The sequence below is a fragment of the Pogona vitticeps genome, chromosome 6 (genome assembly GCF_051106095.1).
Source record: "Pogona vitticeps strain Pit_001003342236 chromosome 6, PviZW2.1, whole genome shotgun sequence".
In the NCBI taxonomy this organism is placed as follows: domain Eukaryota; kingdom Metazoa; phylum Chordata; class Lepidosauria; order Squamata; family Agamidae; genus Pogona; species Pogona vitticeps.
This window is the reverse complement of record NC_135788.1, coordinates 25,688,614-25,706,424: the sequence shown is the minus strand read 5'-3', so window position 1 is coordinate 25,706,424 and position 17,811 is coordinate 25,688,614. Positions and strand designations below refer to the sequence as shown.

The following is a 17,811-nucleotide window of genomic DNA, read 5'->3' as shown; positions in this document are numbered from 1 at the left end:
TTTCCTGACAGTTCCCTTATGGATCAGACTATATGTTACAAATAATCTGAAATCACATAAGTGTTCAAAGAAACATGATTGAGACAGTTTTTCAGGTCTGAAAAAGTCAGACAACAGAAAAGAATGTGCTTATTTTATTTATCTATTTATTTTATTTATATACCACCTATCTGGTCTTACTCATTTGCAAATCACAGGAAGAAAAAAAAGCTCTTGCTAGGGCAATCACAGACAATCAGCACCTAAGAAATACTCTTTCAATTGATGGGTGGAGTGTAATTTATAGTTTGGTCCTGATGGTGTGTAATTTATAGTTTGGCTCTGAAGAATAGCAAGGTGAGACAAGAGGGCCTTCTTAAATGAACAGTGCAAAGAAATAGAGGAAAAGAATAGAAAGGGAAAAACGAGAGATCTGTTCAAGAAAATTGGAGATATTAAAGGAACATTTCGTGCAAAGCTGGACATGATAAAGGACAAAAATGGTAGGGACCTCACAGAAGCAGAAGACATCAAGAAGAGGTGGCAAGAATACACAGAGGAATTATACCAGAAAGATCTGGATGTCCCAGACAACCCAGATAGTGTGGTTGCCGACCTTGAGCCAGACATCCCAGAAAGTGAAGTCAAGTGGGCCTTAGAAAGCATGGCTAAGAACAAAGCCAGTGGAAGTGATGACATACCAGTTGAACTATTTAAAATCTTAAAATATGACGCTGTTAAGGTTCTACACTCAATATGCCAGCAAGTTTGGAAAACTCAACAGTGGCAAGAGGACTGGAGAAGATCACTACATCCCAATCCCAAAGAAGGGCAGCGCCAAAGAATGCTCCAACTATCATACAATTGCACTCATTTCACACGCTAGCAAGGTTTTGCTCAAAATCCTACAAGGTAGGCTTCAGCAGTATGTGGACCGAGAACTCCCAGAAATACAAGGGACTGGATGAATCCGAAACCAGAATTAAGATTGCCAGAAGAACTATCAACAACCTTAGATATGCAGATGTACCACTCTGATGGCAGAAAGGGAGGAGGAATTAAAGAACCTCTTAATGAGGGTGGAGGAGAGCGCAAAAAATGGTCTAAAGCTCAACATTAAAAAAACCAAGATCATGGCCACTGGTCCCATCGTCTCCTGGCAAATAGAAGGGGAAGATATGGAGGCAGTGATAGATTTTACTTTCTTGGGCTCCATGATCACTGCAGATGGTGACAGATTAAAAGATGCCTGCTTCTTGGGAGGAAAGCGATGACAAACCTAGACAGCATCTTAAAAAGCAGAGACATCACCTTGTCAACAAAAGTCCGAATAGTCAAAGCTATGGTTTTTCCTGTAGTGATCTACGGAAGTGAGAGCTGGACCATAAGAAAGCTGACCACCAAAGAATTGATGCTTTTGAATTGTGGTGCTGGAGGAGGCTCTTGAGAGTCCCCTGGACAGCAAGGAGAACAAACCTATCGATTCTAAAGGAAGTCAACCCTGAATGCTCAATGGAAGGATAGATCCTGAAGCTGAGGCTCCAATACTTTGGCCATCTCATGAGAAGAGAAGACTCCCTGGAAAAGACCCTGATGTTGGGAAAGTGTGAAGACAAGAGGAGAAGGGGACGACAGAGGACGAGATGGTTGGACAGTGTCATCGAAGCAACCAACATGAATTTGACCAAATTGCAGGAGGCAGTGGAAGACAAGAGGGCCTGGCGTGCTCTGGTCCATGGGATCACGGAGAGTTGGACATGACTTAACGACTAAACAACAACCTGAAGGTGGAAGCATTGCATAGGAAGTTTTAGGAGGACCCAGTTGCCAGCTAATGTGCACTAATAAGGGTGAGCAATAGCATCCATACAGACCTGAGTACTGTACTACATGCCTTCTTAAGTCTTGGTCAGTGGCTTCCGACATATAGCCTTCCTATTGACAGTACCTCAAATATGTAATATCTTCCCACGAGAAGTTTCCTCTCAGTCACCTTCCTCTGCTTTGGGCACCAATTAAAGGCACAGCAATTTTTGCAAGCTGATTTTGTTATTCTCTATGTTTTTGTGATTCTTTTAGATTGCTATGTTTCTGGCATATTTACATTTCAAGGCAGGAGGGTTTTGTGCAGGCTGCATGTGACAAACGATTACTATCTACTCACAAGGCACATGACCCGTAGGCACAGGTAAAGCCCTTTAAGCGCCATTGATTTCACTGGGAATGTTAAGTATGTTCTTAGCTATCTGGTACTGAAACCTATGGCATTTAAAGTGCACCAGTTTGTGGAATCTTGCCCATTGCTGTCAATGTTTCCCTAAGCACATTTCAATTCACGAAGTGCCTTAGAAGTACCCTCCTTTTATTGAATCCCAATCCACTTTGCCCATCTAAACAATAAGTCTCAAATTGACTTTAACGCATGTCTGAATCAGCCTTCCATTGCTAGTTTTAAATGTTGCTGTGAAGGTAGGTAGACATTTATGTTCCCCACTTCTTCCAAATCAGAATGAATTACTCACATCACGTCCAGCTTCACCGGGAGCACCATTCACGCCAGGGGAGCCAATGGGACCAGGAGCACCACGGGCGCCTGGGGGACCAGCTATACCAAGAGGACCAGGTTCACCCTGAAAAACAGTAACAGCAGAGATACCTTTCATTGTTGGTTACACAGCAAATGGATTAGATACTCAACACATTATATATGTCAATTTAACACTTAGCTGAACACTTTCTAACTTTAATCTAACATCAATAGTTCCTGTCAGATCTTCTACAATGACCCACAGCCGTTGAGTACCCTCTACATTTGTTGGTCATGCTGGCGAAAGGATTATAGGAATTGTAGCTCAGCATATCTGGAGCGGTAACAGATTGGGAAAAGGCAAAACAGAGAAGGGATGCTGCTCCTGCTGGGGCTACCACAGGAAAGGTATGTGGGACAGGCTTGACCTGTCCAAAGTTCAACAAGATTCTATACATGGTTCCTGACTGGACACAATGCTTTTCGTCCAGGCTAAAAGCAAAAAACAACAGGCAATAGAGTTCCCACTGTTATTTACTCTGCCTGCAGGACCCAGGTTGTATTGTACAGCAGTATCATTGAAGATAAAGGGGCCTGGTGAATCCCTGGATGGTTGACTACCAAGGAGGAATCCCATGTTTCTGACCCAGAGTCTTTGAATGGGAAAAGGTACAGCATACATCCAGGTATGGCCTCCATCCCAGGCATCCATTTTGCCACACGAAAACATGAATACGTACATAACCAATGTGTAAAAGGGATTATTCAACTATTAAGCTGATATTTTGCTCAGATGCTCCATTATTATAAATAAAAATAAAGGAGTTTCATTATTCTAAGTCAGGCTAAAGTTCACCCCTGTCCTTGGCATGTGTCATTTTAATTCTGGAGAAACACAGTTGTCATCTAGTAGGAAGGCTGAATGATTTTTGTACTTACAACTGCTCCAGCAATGCCTGGGAGACCACGTTCTCCTCTAGAGCCAGGAAGACCAAGGATACCGGGAGCTCCAAGAATACCCTGAGGACCTGGGGTACCAGGGGGACCCTGCATAAAGAAGTGTGTATGAGAGAGAAAACAAATTTGTATCATATTTAGAGACTAGTGAGCACCACATTTGTGTCACAAATACAAACTCGCACTTCCTGTCTATTTGATAATTTAGTACGATCTCAGAACTTCTGACATAGCTCAAGTTAATACGTAGCCACTTATGTGACCAACCAGACAGTCCTTCAACACACTGCCGCATGATCTAATTTCTATTTCTTATTATTCCTGTTATATTTGGGGTTGTGAATTCATGCTTATGGCAGAACAGGCCTAATGATGATTTTGTTAACCAACAAGAAAATATTTTAATTGTTCATTTAGCTCATAAATAGCATTCAGTTTGACATCTCATAAAACTGCACATCTGGTGCAGATCTTATAGAAGTTATAATATTCTCCTGCTCTCATTTATCAACATGATAAATGAAATGGAATTTACAAGGAATTATCCTTGTAGAGCAACTGTTTAGGAAAGCAAGATATTTTTGATTTTTCTTATTTAAAATGGAAGTTTTGGCTTGTTCATAAGAAGGTTTTTTTGGTATCATTTTGTTTTTGTTGTGACCCATAATGATTAACATTACTGGGAGATACAACGTTTATTGCAATGAATTGTGCATCATGGCAGCACTTCAAGTCAAAATGTTTGGCAGTTTCCTTCTGTGGTGTTTGTACCGCAAGTTTGTTCACAGTGTGTCAAGCTCTCCAATTGAGTTTGGTGAACATTTAACTACGAAACGTAATTCTGCTGTTTCTGGTTCTTGAGGAGCAGGGTGCAGCATTTATGTTGCAAAATTAAACTACACACAAGCAGAGAAGAGGTAAAGAAAATTATCAATAGAAGTTGAAGGGGCAGTTATTTAAGGGGTTTGAGTATACTACTCAGTTGTTGAACTGGAGTATCTGAAAGGAAAAAGTCCTAACTAGAAACCTAACACTGTGGTTCCAAAAGTTCAGAATCTGCCACCAGGATTCCTTTTTCTCAAGGTACTCTAACCCAATCTGTATCTTAGATGTGAGTTCATATAAATACAAAAACTATATATACACAAAGGTTGAGTACAAACTTGTGATGAACTGTCCTACTAAAGGAGGCAATTGAAGGTGTGGCAGAATATTTCAATGATTTTGATTCTATGAAATGAATAAAGAATATCTGTGATCCCGAATAACCCTGATACCCTTTAATAAACAAGTTCTATTGTTGGCAGCCTGTGTCAGACTAAAGTCCTTTACAGCATGGATAAAGAAATCCACTGGTGGCAGCGAATGAAAGAGGGAACGTCACTAACGTGAGCCCTTTGGGTTGAGAAAAAGAGACAGGGGCATGGGGTGAACGTGAACAGTAACCAATGAAGGTTGTGTAATGGGACTTATATGCCCCCTATAATAGGTTCTCATCAGCAGCATTTTGGACCAGCTTGAAGGTTCCATACCATCTTCAAAGGCAGCCCCACATACAGTATGTTAGAGTAATCCAAATGGGATGTAATTAAAGCAAATCAAATAACTCAAGTTAGCTGATACCTGTGTTCCTGTGAAATACAAAAAGAAGAATGCCTAAAAAGTGACCTTTGGAATTAGGAAATTGTTCTGAATAACTTACAGCAGCACCACTTTCTCCACTGGGACCTTTCTCGCCTTGGAAACCAGGTGGCCCAGAAATACCAGTTTCACCACTACGGCCAGTGGGTCCAGTGTCACCACGGGGCCCTCTAATGCCTTCTTTGCCAGCGGGACCAGGGGGGCCAGGAGGGCCACTGATACCCTAGGAATGAAATATATATGTGACTACACAATTATATTATGGAGGACAAGATATTAACTGAAACAACAAAAGCCTGACAAAGATAAATGGTGAAGGATTTTTAACCATGCAGTATTGCTTTCTTTTAACAATATAGCACACAATCAGTTGACTCACTATTCGCTATTCACGTAAGTCCACTAGTCATGGACATTTCTTTGATCAATGCTTGAAGCTATAAACTTTTCTCCCAAGTTCCCCATTTCCTTAGTTTGTCTATCAGATGTACTTGCAACATCTTGAGATAGGCATGATAGCTAAGAAACAGATCTTCGCCATATGCCACTTTTAAGGGAAGCCAACCATTCGGGGAAAAAAAGAATTGCCCAGTCAGTGTTTAAACATGTTTGAAGAATTATAACCTCAGGGGCTTATTGGTCTGGGCCATGAGACAAAACAAAATTCCAGATTATGAAAGGGTAGAGCTCAATGATAGAATGCTTGCAAGAATGGAAATGGAACTTTTTTGGATTACTGTTCTCAATGAGATTGGAAGCTGTAATTGAATAAAGTAACATATCCAAGCTCTTTAAAACCTCACTGCACCTCCAGGGCTATGAAAGACACCTGTACAAGATTTTGAACAGCTACCACCCATCAGTTTGGAGTAGAACATCCTTCCTCAATGTCACTGTCCTCTGAGATGTGTTGGGTCACAACTCCCACCATCCATGGCCATGGCTCACCATTAGTCATGTTGACTGGGGAGGATGGAAGTTGTAATTCAACATACTTGGAGGGCATTTGGCCAATGAAGGATGATGTTTATAGCACAGAACTGGGTGAGTGCTGGCGAAACGTTAGGAAAAACCACTTTCAGAACACAGCCAAGAAGCCCAAAAAACCCACAACAACCATTAGATCCCGGCCGTGAAAGCCTTCGCGAATACATCCCTCAGTGTTGTTTTGTGTGGTTTTACATGTAGAGATGCCGGGAACCGAAACTGGGATGCCCTGCATGGAGGGCAAATATTCAACTTGCAGAGCTAATGCATCTCCCCCAATTACAACCTTGGATTTATGTACAAAACTTCAAAAAGGATGGGCAGGGCTTTGATAAAGCTATTGGCCAAACTCCTGTTGCTTAGCATAGTAAAACACACTAAAGTAGGCTGACTGGATCAATGGGGATTTAGTGAATCAACCTCTCTGTAAGTTCTATTAATTCAAAAGGGCCTACTCTAATTTATTACGCTCAAGTAAGTTGCAGTTAGAGAAGGCTGATTTGAATCAGCAGAACTTACAGAGGAGTTAACTCACCAAATCCCCACTGATTTAATGGGCCCACTCTAGTTTGATTGACTACACTAAGCAAAAGGATTTTTGTCATTGATATACACTGTCAAAAAATTTTGTTTTGGAAAAACATTTTCTAATGGAAGGAACATATAGCACACTGAATTATCCACTGAGGAAATCCAGGTGCTTTGCTGTGGAAATTCTGTACACAGTACAGAAATATGGATCATGTTCAAGGCCTCCAATTCAGGTGCATGTATTAAGACTACTAGTTCATTTCTTCTCTTGAAAACAGTGACAGAAGGGGAAAATTTGGACAATAGAAGCAGTAAGTGATGCTTAATTTCCACCCAACCCCTTTCTCCTTGATTCTCTCCCCTTAGCCAAGTTACTCTTTCCTTCTACTCTTGGCCAGTAAATACTTATGAGAGCTGTGTTGGGGTATTATTATATTTGTTCAGGTGTAATTCATACTTGATTCTTCTGTTCAATCCAAGGTTTTTGACAAAGCAGCCCTTGCTATGATAGCTGGATATTGCAAGAGTAGTTTGGTAGCAGAATGAAAGATGTACAGTATTCTCAAAGGCTGAAAGATGCTTGTCCACCATTTCTGATCTTATTGAACAACTGCTAGGGAATGCTAGTTATCTTGAGTAGTTCTTTGTGAAGAGGAATTAGAAGGAGCTAACTGTTCCTTAATGCTAACCCTGCCTGATGCTTTCCAAGATTGTTCTGTTACATGATAACCAGTTGTAGATGGAAGTTATCGTTCAAGAGATCTCGATGGCACCTGGTTAGGAAAGTCTGTTTTGACCCATCAGATTTTACATATGAAGCATTCTTAGTAATTACTCACAGCAGGGCCAGGAGGTCCAGGTCTGCCAGCACTACCAGGTGCGCCAGTCATACCCTATAAAATAACAGTGAGAGAGAGATTAGGAACCATGAAGAACAACAACAGCTGCAGATGAGATGCAGGGTGGGTGGATGGGGTGAAACATATGATGTTTCTCAACTTACAGGTGGACCAGAATCACCACGAGTACCAGCAGGACCTGCAGCGCCAAGGGGACCCTAAACATAAGAAAGCAAAAACAGAAAGGTTAAGAGAAAGAACATACTGAAATGTTCTTGCTATCAGAGAATCCCGATTCCACGACAATCCCTGACACTAATGCAATTGACGTACAAGAAGTGGGTTCCGCCCCTATTGTTGTCTTCTAAGGTAACCTGCTGAAGGTAACGTGCCCTATAAAAATGGGATAATAATCTATTTTGGATGAAAAAAAACCAACATTTATATAAATCCCATTTGCTCTGATGGGTCTACTTTCATCAGGACTATTCAGGCACTTTTCCAAAAAAGGGTATTTGCATTACCACCCAGCACTACCGCCCCCAATACATATGATAAATGTTCTTAGAAAATGGTGGATAGTATATTACTAGCCATGTGGTGTTACCAGGATATGGGTAAATAACAGGTTGTAACATCATACTTAAGTTCTCATATAAAAGTATTTCTGATGGTCACATTTGTTTGTTATCAATGATACCAGCAGAAATAATTTAAATTACACTGAAAAAACAGTCATTGCCATTCATCATTTACCACCTATTGTATTTATGTATAAAATCTGTGGAGAAAAATTAAATAAAGGCTCAAGGTTCAAATGACTCTGAATGTTTCCTCCAGGGGGGCATCTTAGCTATTACTACTTTTCTAGGGTTACTAAGAAAATGATTTGTACTGCCTGTTCTTTTATCCAATGATATACATTGTGCTCTTTGGAACAGTTCCTTGATACTGTACAAATGGGTTCAATCCAAGTTCTAGATTAAGGAATTTATCCATGTAATGTAAGACAAAGGATATCAAGAATATATGAAATCTATACATACAACCACAGATTAAGGTAAAGCATCATCAACTTACAGCAGGACCAGCATTACCGACGGCACCAATGGCACCCTGGGGTCCTACATCACCTTTGGGTCCTCTCTGACCTCTTTCTCCTTTGGCACCAGGTTGACCAGCTGCACCCTTTAGAATTCAATAGAGAATGTTAGACAAAAGGCATTACGACTACAGAGCACCACAAAATGGTAGGAAGCCAATCTTCTTCTTCATACTTACAGGAGGGCCAGCAAATCCCTGGGGGCCAGCGGGACCAACTTCACCACGTTCACCCTATAGTTGAGAGACAGCAAAACACATGGAGTGACCAATACATGCTGCTTTCCCATACCCAAGCTTCTTAGAACCTGTTAGTTTTACATCTTTTTTATTTTTAAAGAAAAGAATTATTTCACCACTTACAGGTATGCCACGAGATCCTGGGGGACCAGCTTGACCAGCAGGACCAGCTTCACCCTAAAACACAAAGGATCGGTGTGGTTAGGATACAGACTAGGCTATAAGGTGAATGACAGAAGAGAGGAGAGGGGAAACAGGCCCCCTCTCTCAGTCCTGCTGAGAGGCCAGCTGGTTGTTATAACCTTAAAAATTGCTATGCTCCCCTCATGTCTCCCTCTCAATCTATTATTATTATTATTATTATTATTATTATTATTATTATTATTATTATTATTATTATTATTATTATTATTATTATTATTATTATTATTATTATTATTATTATGGTCCCTTGTGTGTTTTGTCAGGCCCAAAAATGCAGCTTCACCAACTGGTTGCAATTAGCTGCAGGAATTTATGTAAGTCTTAAATGACCACCAGTTAGATTCTGGCCATTGTCTTCTGGAACTTGTATTAAATGCAGTGTGTTGAGTGGCACACTGTGGGGGAGGGGAAGTATTGCTATTTCAGAAACACAAGGCTAGAGGATTTCTGAGCACATAGTGCAAAATTATTGGCTTTCTTCACTGGACCCCTTGGCAAATGCTCTTTGACCACAGTTGGTAGAAGAATTCAAACTGCAAGTCAAAAGCAAAAGCTAAAATTGCATCTGTCTGGGTCCATCAGTATCAGAAAACAATTTTAGCAGGTCTTTTGCAAAGTTAATAGGCCTCAATTACCCCTAAAAACCTACTTACTCCAGAATACTTTGCATGACAACAGGAATGGCTCTCAATGATTTATGACTTCAGGGGAAATCTGTACCCTTCATTAACCCCCCCCCCACTGTCCCACTTATTGCGTGTATTGCACCTCAGCTTAAAGGGAATAGGGAAGTCCAAAGGGGTGGGGGTGGCAGGGGATGCCATCACCAGTGACATGATTCAGCCACAGCTCTTGGGGCCAAATAATCCCAGGACTTTCTGAATATGATGGATTATGTCATCATCTATTATCTGCCTTGATCTCTCTAACCTTAGTTGCAATCCCCACAGTAGCTAGGAAAGTAATCTGGAGACACTATATTGTTTAAACCTGTCCCTGTGGTAATGCAAAATATTTGAAGGTGCTTTGGTGTTGACCAGGTTATTAAGAGCCATTATATTTACAAAGCACCTGCTCCTCATTTGTTTTTATGGACTGACCCAGCTGCCCGAATTTTTACACTCTCACTATGGGTGTGATGGTTATGCAGATTGTCTTGATGCATACTGTACTTGCACTTCCAAATTTACTGCAGCACTAGTTATAATCATCCCTACTGATCAAAACATCTAAGTGGTTTTACTCTGCAAACCCAGGGCCTGCATTCATTCCGCAACAAACTTGTTCCATTGCTTTTAAAGGGATCTAAGTTCAGCAAGTTTAAATTCTAAGCATATGCATTATTTAATTATGTAGTATCAGATATTAAAGGATGTGTGGTGTGTTGTACACAGCCTCATCGTAACTAATCAATTAATTTCAACCCTGTTTTTCTCAAGGATCTGAGGTAGCCTATAAAACTCATTTTCAAAAGTCACATATAACTACCATTGTACCAATTAAAGTTTTAAAACTAAAGCATATAAAATTTAAAAACATTGTTTAAAAATTATGAAACAGATTTGGAAAGCCCACTAAACCTCTCCAGGGCATTCTGAGCTGCAAGGACTACGACATCAGCTATCATCATCTTGGCAAATGATAACCAGGAGGGGAAGAGTCCTGTCCTCTCTGTCTGTGCATATGTTTGTATTCTGCACATGTGCAAACCCCAGCTGTATTCTCTGCATGCCTGAATATTTTCAACCCTTTTAGTGGGACGGGTTTCTGTATTTGAAAAGACTGGTACTCACCCTTTCACCAGCACCTCCAGCAGGTCCAGGAGCACCAACAGCCCCAGGGATACCCTGAAAGTCAAGTGAAATGATATGCTTGAATCTCATGTTGTATCCTCTGGTTCAGATCGTAGCAAAAGAACACTGGCAAATTATGGATAACTGCACAAATGAAGACGCTAGTGCTTTTAAAAGCTAGCATTGTTTGGAATTGTCAATGAAAATGAACAAGCAATTGAAATCTGTTCTGATATGCGACCTAACTATGTAGATCATAAAGGAAAATACAGTATAACTGCATTAGACACTGCATCAACTGATTTAGACGGACATGAGTTGGTTCGAATCATGAGCGAGCAAAATCAAAGAATATTAGGGCCAGATTTGCCTGTTCTAGCCCCAAATTTTCAGCAACGGCAGTGATGGGGAAGCGTTTTGTTGTCGAAAACAAGATATACTGAGTGCCTGCATCTTGTTTCCAAGTCTATCGAGTTCTATAAAAAGCCTCTGTTAAAAAAAAATCTAGGACCCAAAACATGTTATAGATGACTAGAAGATATATATATAGTTCACACCTTCCAACTATTTTAGAGGATGCTCTTAATCTTCCAAATATATATGTAAAAAAATCCTGTACAGAAGAGTTGTAGCACATAAAGTAACATGAGCATGCTTACACGGGAACCATCTCTTCCTGTTGCTCCAGGTTCTCCTCTGAAGCCTGTTGGGCCCTGAAATGAAGGAACAACACAGAATGAATTGTAATAATCACTGTTTCAAGGAGCCATTGGTGTGTGTGTGTGTAGGGGGGTGGTTTATATGGCCCAGGTATCTAGTTTCCTCACTGTAACTGGATCTGAAGCAGCGAAGGGAAGGAAGGTGGCAGATCTACCCAGGTATTGTCATTGAGAGCAATGTGGCATAAAGTACACACAGCCAAGCACTTCAGAAAGACTCCACTGACCCGTGAAATTCACTGGGAAATCAAGCACTTTCTGTCATCCCAACCTACTTCATAGGGTTCTTATGTGGATAAATGGGAAGGAACAGACAACACACACCGGAAGTAATGGTGGGATATATATTGGTACAGAAATAATTCAGACCAGATAATTTCTAAGCCTAGCAGCCTAAACCTAAGGCTTCTGAGAATCCGCTGGTTAGCTGAAGAATGGATATTCTCAGAGTATCATAGGAACATGCATCAGTACAAATGTTTAGGATTGGGAGTCAAGAAATGTTTAGTAGGGATATAAATCCTCATTTGACTTGTCATTATAGACAAGGATGAGGAACTGCAAGATTGCTCTAACTAGAACAGATGGTCAGGTGATGCCATCGTCTTTGAATCTCCACAGTGTTTTTGCATTGGTGGAAAAGATGTTTTTGCATAAATTTGCATGTTTGTGCATAACTGTGCAAATTGTGCAAAGGATGACTCTTGCTTTGTCTAAAGAGGCACTGTGAAAAGAATGCTAGAAATATTTCACACAGATTACATAGAACCTGAAGAGAACCTGTCTATAGGAGAGGAATTTCACAAGGTGTTTTGTGTTAAAACAGCCTCAGTCAACAAGAATGAAGAATGTGCTGAGTATTCTCTCCTTCCTTAATGGCTAGTAAAGCCTTCTTTGACTAGGTGCCTAAGATCTGTAGATACCTTTTTCAAAAGCAGGAGCACGGGAATACTGAGTCATACAAAGAGTACATCTACCTCACTACTGTGTACACCAGTGATTCCCAACCTTGGGTAACCCAGGTGTTCTCGGACTACAACTCTCAAAACTCCAGGCCAACACAGCTGGTGCTGAAGGCTTCCAGGAATTGCTGTCCAAGAACGCCTAGGTTACCCATTGAAAACCATTAGTCTACAGTGACTGACAACAGCTCTCCAGTGTTTCAGGTAAGGATTTGTTCCAGATCTCCCTGGAGATAATGAGGATTTGATCTGGAATCTTCTGTATTCAAAGAATACAGCTCTCACTCTCTTCCCTTGAGGAAGTCCTTGTGAAAGCCTCTGGATCCAGGCTGTCTTTGGGGGTCTTACCTTTTCACCTTTGCCTCCTGGCATGCCAGCAGCACCTCTTTCTCCAGGGATTCCGTTAGAACCAGCTGGCCCTGGGGCACCAGCTGCACCAACATTACCGGGCTCGCCCTAGCAGAACAAGAAAAATGAAATGTTGAATGTTGAGAGGCCCCAGGTTTCGTGAAAAATCGGTATTGCACGGCACTGCCTACTGTCAGTGTCAGTCGTGTATTAGTGCTCTGTTGTAAGCCGCCCAGAGACCTTTGGGTAGAGTGGGCGGCATATAAATTAATTAAATAAATAAATAAATAAATAAATAAATAAATAAATAAATAAATAAATAAATAAATAAATAAAATACAACATTACTGAGTACTGCCTGATGTTTGTACCAGAGGTTTGAACATTTACTTTTCTGGCCTACAATATCCAGAATCTCACAACCAGCATGACTATGTTGGCTGGGAATTCTAGGAGCCATTGTCCAGAAAAAGCAACTTTCCCAGTGTCTGGTTTATAAATTAAAAACCAGCTAAAGAAGATCACATGTGGAGTGTTTCTTATCATGTTATTTAATTTTCCATTCATCAAGTATATCTTTGGAAATACAGTACATAAGTGTGTCCCAAGTGGAAATGGTCAGACCACATTTCTGCACCCAGTATTCCTGATTTAAATGGCTTAAGTTGGAGAATGTCCATGAGATGTTCAATGTTCATCTGATGTTAAACTGGATCCATTCAAACTTTGGTTGTGTCCAGGGATCCAATGAATTGTATCTTCTTTGCTCGCAGTATATAAACAGACAATGAGAACTAAACAGCACCTCAATCAAGAGTTTTCTGAACTGGTTCAAAAGATGTAATTAATCACTAAAATATATATATGCACTTATTAGAGTGACTAACAAACAAAAGATTTTAAGCAAAAGCTTCTGGCATCTTCAGTTATTCTGGTAAAAACACCGGACACATCACACATCATTAAGGGCCTGAATCCTGATGGCCAACTAAAAACATTTTTCCTAGGATCAGAGTTCATCTGTTTAGAAAGAGTTGTAGAACATCCCTTTCTACTGATGCTCATTAGGGCAGATGTCCGGAGCTTTGATCAGCCTGTGACTTGGCAGGCAGCAAATGCAGGTGGGGTGGCTTACCCCATTTTGAAGAAAGCATTGTAACACACATCACCACCTAGAAAGCTCCTTCTCCATAAAACAACAGTTCCTTTCTATTTGCAGGCCCCACAACATCACTAATGCTACAGCCACCCTTCATGCCGTTAAACATATACATCCCTACAATGTCACCTGTGGATTGAAGCAAATTGGATCAAGGTCTACAAATGATGCATATTTACTACCTTACAAACTTACTAAATCCATCCATCCATCCAGACCATGACCTAAAGAGGGTGTGATTAGTGGTTAAAGCATTGAATTTGGGCTTGGAAGATCTAATGAACTCTCTTGTGACCTTGGGTCTTACGACCTTTGTCTCAATGCATGTCTCCAACCCACACAAACAGTCTGGCCTATCTAACAAGGTTATGGTGACAAATACAATTTGGAGAAGAAAACTATGTATGCTACGTTGTGCTCACTGGAAGAAAGGTGGGTATGAAGGTAACAAGTAGGTAAGTGAACAAATGGTATTCTAGATGCAATGTGAGGTTTCCAGGTCCCTTTCACCTAAAAAGCTCTTCCATGCACACATTCAAAAGAGCTCCAAAATCAAACTTAGATTCTTGATGTGGAGCCACTATTCACACAGCAAAGAACTGGGAAGGACCAATGCATGCACATAAACTTCAAAATGTGAGAACTGAGGTCTCTCTGTATCACAGACACCCCCTTTCAAAGGTACACCCTTAGCAACAAGGACTGGTGAAAAGATCGAACATGGTTCCTGTAATATCTGATCAAAAATTGTTCTAATACTTCCCAGTTTCCCTATTCTCCATGATGCAACCTCTTAAGATAGTAACTAGCTACGTGTGTGTGTTTTCAAGATGTATTATTATGCATTACTTTTTTGACTGGATTTTTAGTACTATTTGTGTTTTCCATTATTGTATTTTCCATTTCTCAAAGTGGCTTTTTTTAAAAAAAGTATAATTATTGTTCTTAACTCTAATATTGTCTTTTAATGATGTAAGATGCCTCTTTACTCATTATTCTTAGTTTCAAAAATTATATTTTAATGATGTTAACTACCATTGTTATACACATTGTTTTAAATGTCAAATCTTGTCTTTCAATATTGTAAGTTGCCTTGGAGCCTTTTCAACAAGAAAGGTGGGGCAAAAATATTTTAAATAAGTAAATATAAAAGATATGCGGCCAAAAATATGCCTTTCCATCACATACGGAGTTTCATGGACAGACAAGAAAATGTTACTATCAGCCCCTACATTGATACGATAGTGCCTTCCTCAGTCTTTCAGAAAAATGACAGTCTGTTTTACCTTGTTACCATCAGGTCCTGGAGCACCAGAGGGACCACGGCTTCCAATGGGACCAACAGGACCAGTGGCACCGCTTTCACCTGGAGGGCCGCGCTCACCCTGCAAGCAGAAGATTAATCTGAGGTTAACTGGAGTCCAACAGCTTAATGAGAAAGTTGAGAGTTCAACAGAGCTGGAAAGGAATGTGCAATACAGATAATGAATGCTGTCTGCACTTACAAACACACATAAATGTATAGCTACTGAATATGGTTCAGACTGAAGAATTAGCTCAATTTAGCTGTGGGAGAATTGCACCAAATTTTTTTTAGGGCAGGGATGGGCAAAGTGTAACCCAGAAGCTATGTGTGGCACCAGATGCCCACCTGCTTTACAAAAACTGGCCAAAAAAGGAGCCCTTTTTGCTCAATGATTTTGCAGTAAAATAAACTCCCTAATCCTCTCTGAAAAACCCGAACCACAAAAATGGAATTGGAAATGGGCTGGCTTCGAGCAGGATTTGATTTGAATTTTTCCCTGGATTTTGTTGATTTCTGAGATGGGCTGCTGGATCCTTCAAAGCTGCCTTCCCTTGGGTTAGAGAGTTGGTGTCACAAGCCTTGAATCATTTTCGATTTAGTGAGAACCAAAACATAGCTGAGAAATTCTACAGCCTCGTCCTAGTGACACTGATTTTTTTTTTTAAGGAAGTGCACTAAATCCTGCTCTCCTAAGCATACTTCCATCTATGCCAGACTAACCTGGCCTTATCATCGAGTTCACAATTCAGTTTGTGCCAAGCAGTCTGAGCAATTGCTGTCCAAACAAGAACACACCTTTATGGATGTGTGTCTGGTCACATATGTACAGTACTTGTAGATTGTTGACTGTTCTGAGGTCTTACTGGCTGACTCCTGCTAATTAAAGAGTTTCTTTTTTGATTTTGGGGTGTGCACAACTTGTGTGCAATGATATAAAGTTGTGCGCAGCTTGAAATTGATGAATGGTAGCAATCTGTTGCCTCCAGTGATATCTTTCCAGTGATATGAAGAGCCATGTGGTGCAGTGGTTAAACCGCTGTACTGCAGCTAAAACTGTGCTCACAACCTGGGGTTCAATCCCAGGTAGTTGGCTCAAGGTTGACTCAGCCTCCTATTCTTCCGAGGTCGGTAAAATGAATATCCATCTCACTGGGGGGGGGGGGCAATGTGTAACCAGCCTAATTAACTTGTAAACCGCCCAGAGAGTGCTTCAAGCACTACAGGGTGGTATATAAGCAGCACACTTTGCTTTTTGCTTTTGCTCTTTCCCACTGTGCTGACTGAACCCCATAAGAGGATACTGGCCATCCTCTATATATTAGCCTGTGAGTATATTACTTGCATCAAAAGAACATAACAACAGCAATATTCTCTCCGTAACTGTTGCGATAATTCCCCCTAGAAATTTTCCCCACAGAAAATAACTGTGTTGGTTTTTACTATATGAATTTTTAGAATGCTAATATAGTTTGATATTTTATAGGCAGAACTTTAGAGAAGTTGGCTGCTCAGAGACCACTGGTAATGGTGTGGCAAAAATATTGTAAATAAAAAAATAAATAATATAAATATGTATTTTATTTTTACTTTTCCATTAAAAGATTCTATGTTGACTGTGGATTTCTCCAGAACATGATGTGCTTTTTAAAAAATTACAGTTCTCTGAGTCCCTAAGATAACATGACCAAGAGTCAAGCTGGAGGATCCTGAGAGCTGTAGTGAAAAAGTGGTAACTTTTCTAAGCTCTGTCTTCTATAATGGCAATAAAGCTGAGTAAAGCACAGCTAAAGGTATACTTACTCTTGAACCAGCAGGACCAGGGAGACCAAATTCACCATGAATACCCTAAGCAAAAAAGAGAGAGAGAGAAACCAGTTACACATATTTTTCTCCATTGTTGTTTAAGAATTCTTGTAGCTATTGGCTAAGGATATTTTTTCATCCAATGTAACAAAGAGAAGTCAAACATTTTCAATCAGAATCTGGCTTTACATTTCTGCATAGGTATGAGAATATCAGATCAAAGTGCATCATATATTTTCAGATGTTAATATTTGATCTTGTTAGAATTATACTGTTATTTACTCAACTGCTAGTATAAGATGAATGATCATAGCCCAAGAAAATGAATCTGAGTGCCATCTTATTTCATGGTAGAATACTGTAAATGGTTGCATGGTGCAAAAGCTAGGATACTGGAGTTTTCATATGCCACAGTGCCATGCGCAGATCTCCATAAAGCCATCTTACAACAAATGTTCCCTCTAAGCTGTACATGCATGTGCTTGCCCAGAGCTTGGTTGCACACAGGCAGCCAGAAACTGGTTTGTTTACTTCCTGTTTTGAATGAAGCCCCCATCCCCCCCACTCACAAAGCAATGCTCCTGCTCAGGGGACAGAAACCTAGAGGGAATGTTGCTTACAACCCTTGGGACCAGAACTGTCTCTCAGATTAAGTATAACCTCAAGGGATTACTCCAAGGATTAAAAAGTGGGGGGAACATCACAAACACCACCC

At 40.4% G+C, this 17,811-nt stretch overlaps 1 protein-coding gene across 1 annotated transcript in view; it reads right to left on the bottom strand.

Annotated features, from left to right (window-relative positions):
• The window catches only part of COL1A2 (collagen type I alpha 2 chain), a 62,334-nt gene that overhangs the window by 12,819 nt on the left and 31,704 nt on the right, over positions 1-17,811 (bottom strand). Inside the window, exons 28-40 of the mRNA XM_073002786.2 lie at positions 17,094-17,138; positions 15,274-15,372; positions 12,829-12,936; positions 11,459-11,512; positions 10,800-10,853; positions 8,926-8,979; positions 8,743-8,796; positions 8,542-8,649; positions 7,626-7,679; positions 7,462-7,515; positions 5,166-5,327; positions 3,446-3,553; positions 2,502-2,609 (exon numbers count right to left, since the gene is read on the bottom strand). Coding sequence (XP_072858887.2) covers positions 2,502-2,609; positions 3,446-3,553; positions 5,166-5,327; positions 7,462-7,515; positions 7,626-7,679; positions 8,542-8,649; positions 8,743-8,796; positions 8,926-8,979; positions 10,800-10,853; positions 11,459-11,512; positions 12,829-12,936; positions 15,274-15,372; positions 17,094-17,138 — 1,062 coding nt within the window. The remainder of the gene's footprint in view (positions 1-2,501; positions 2,610-3,445; positions 3,554-5,165; positions 5,328-7,461; positions 7,516-7,625; positions 7,680-8,541; positions 8,650-8,742; positions 8,797-8,925; positions 8,980-10,799; positions 10,854-11,458; positions 11,513-12,828; positions 12,937-15,273; positions 15,373-17,093; positions 17,139-17,811) is intronic.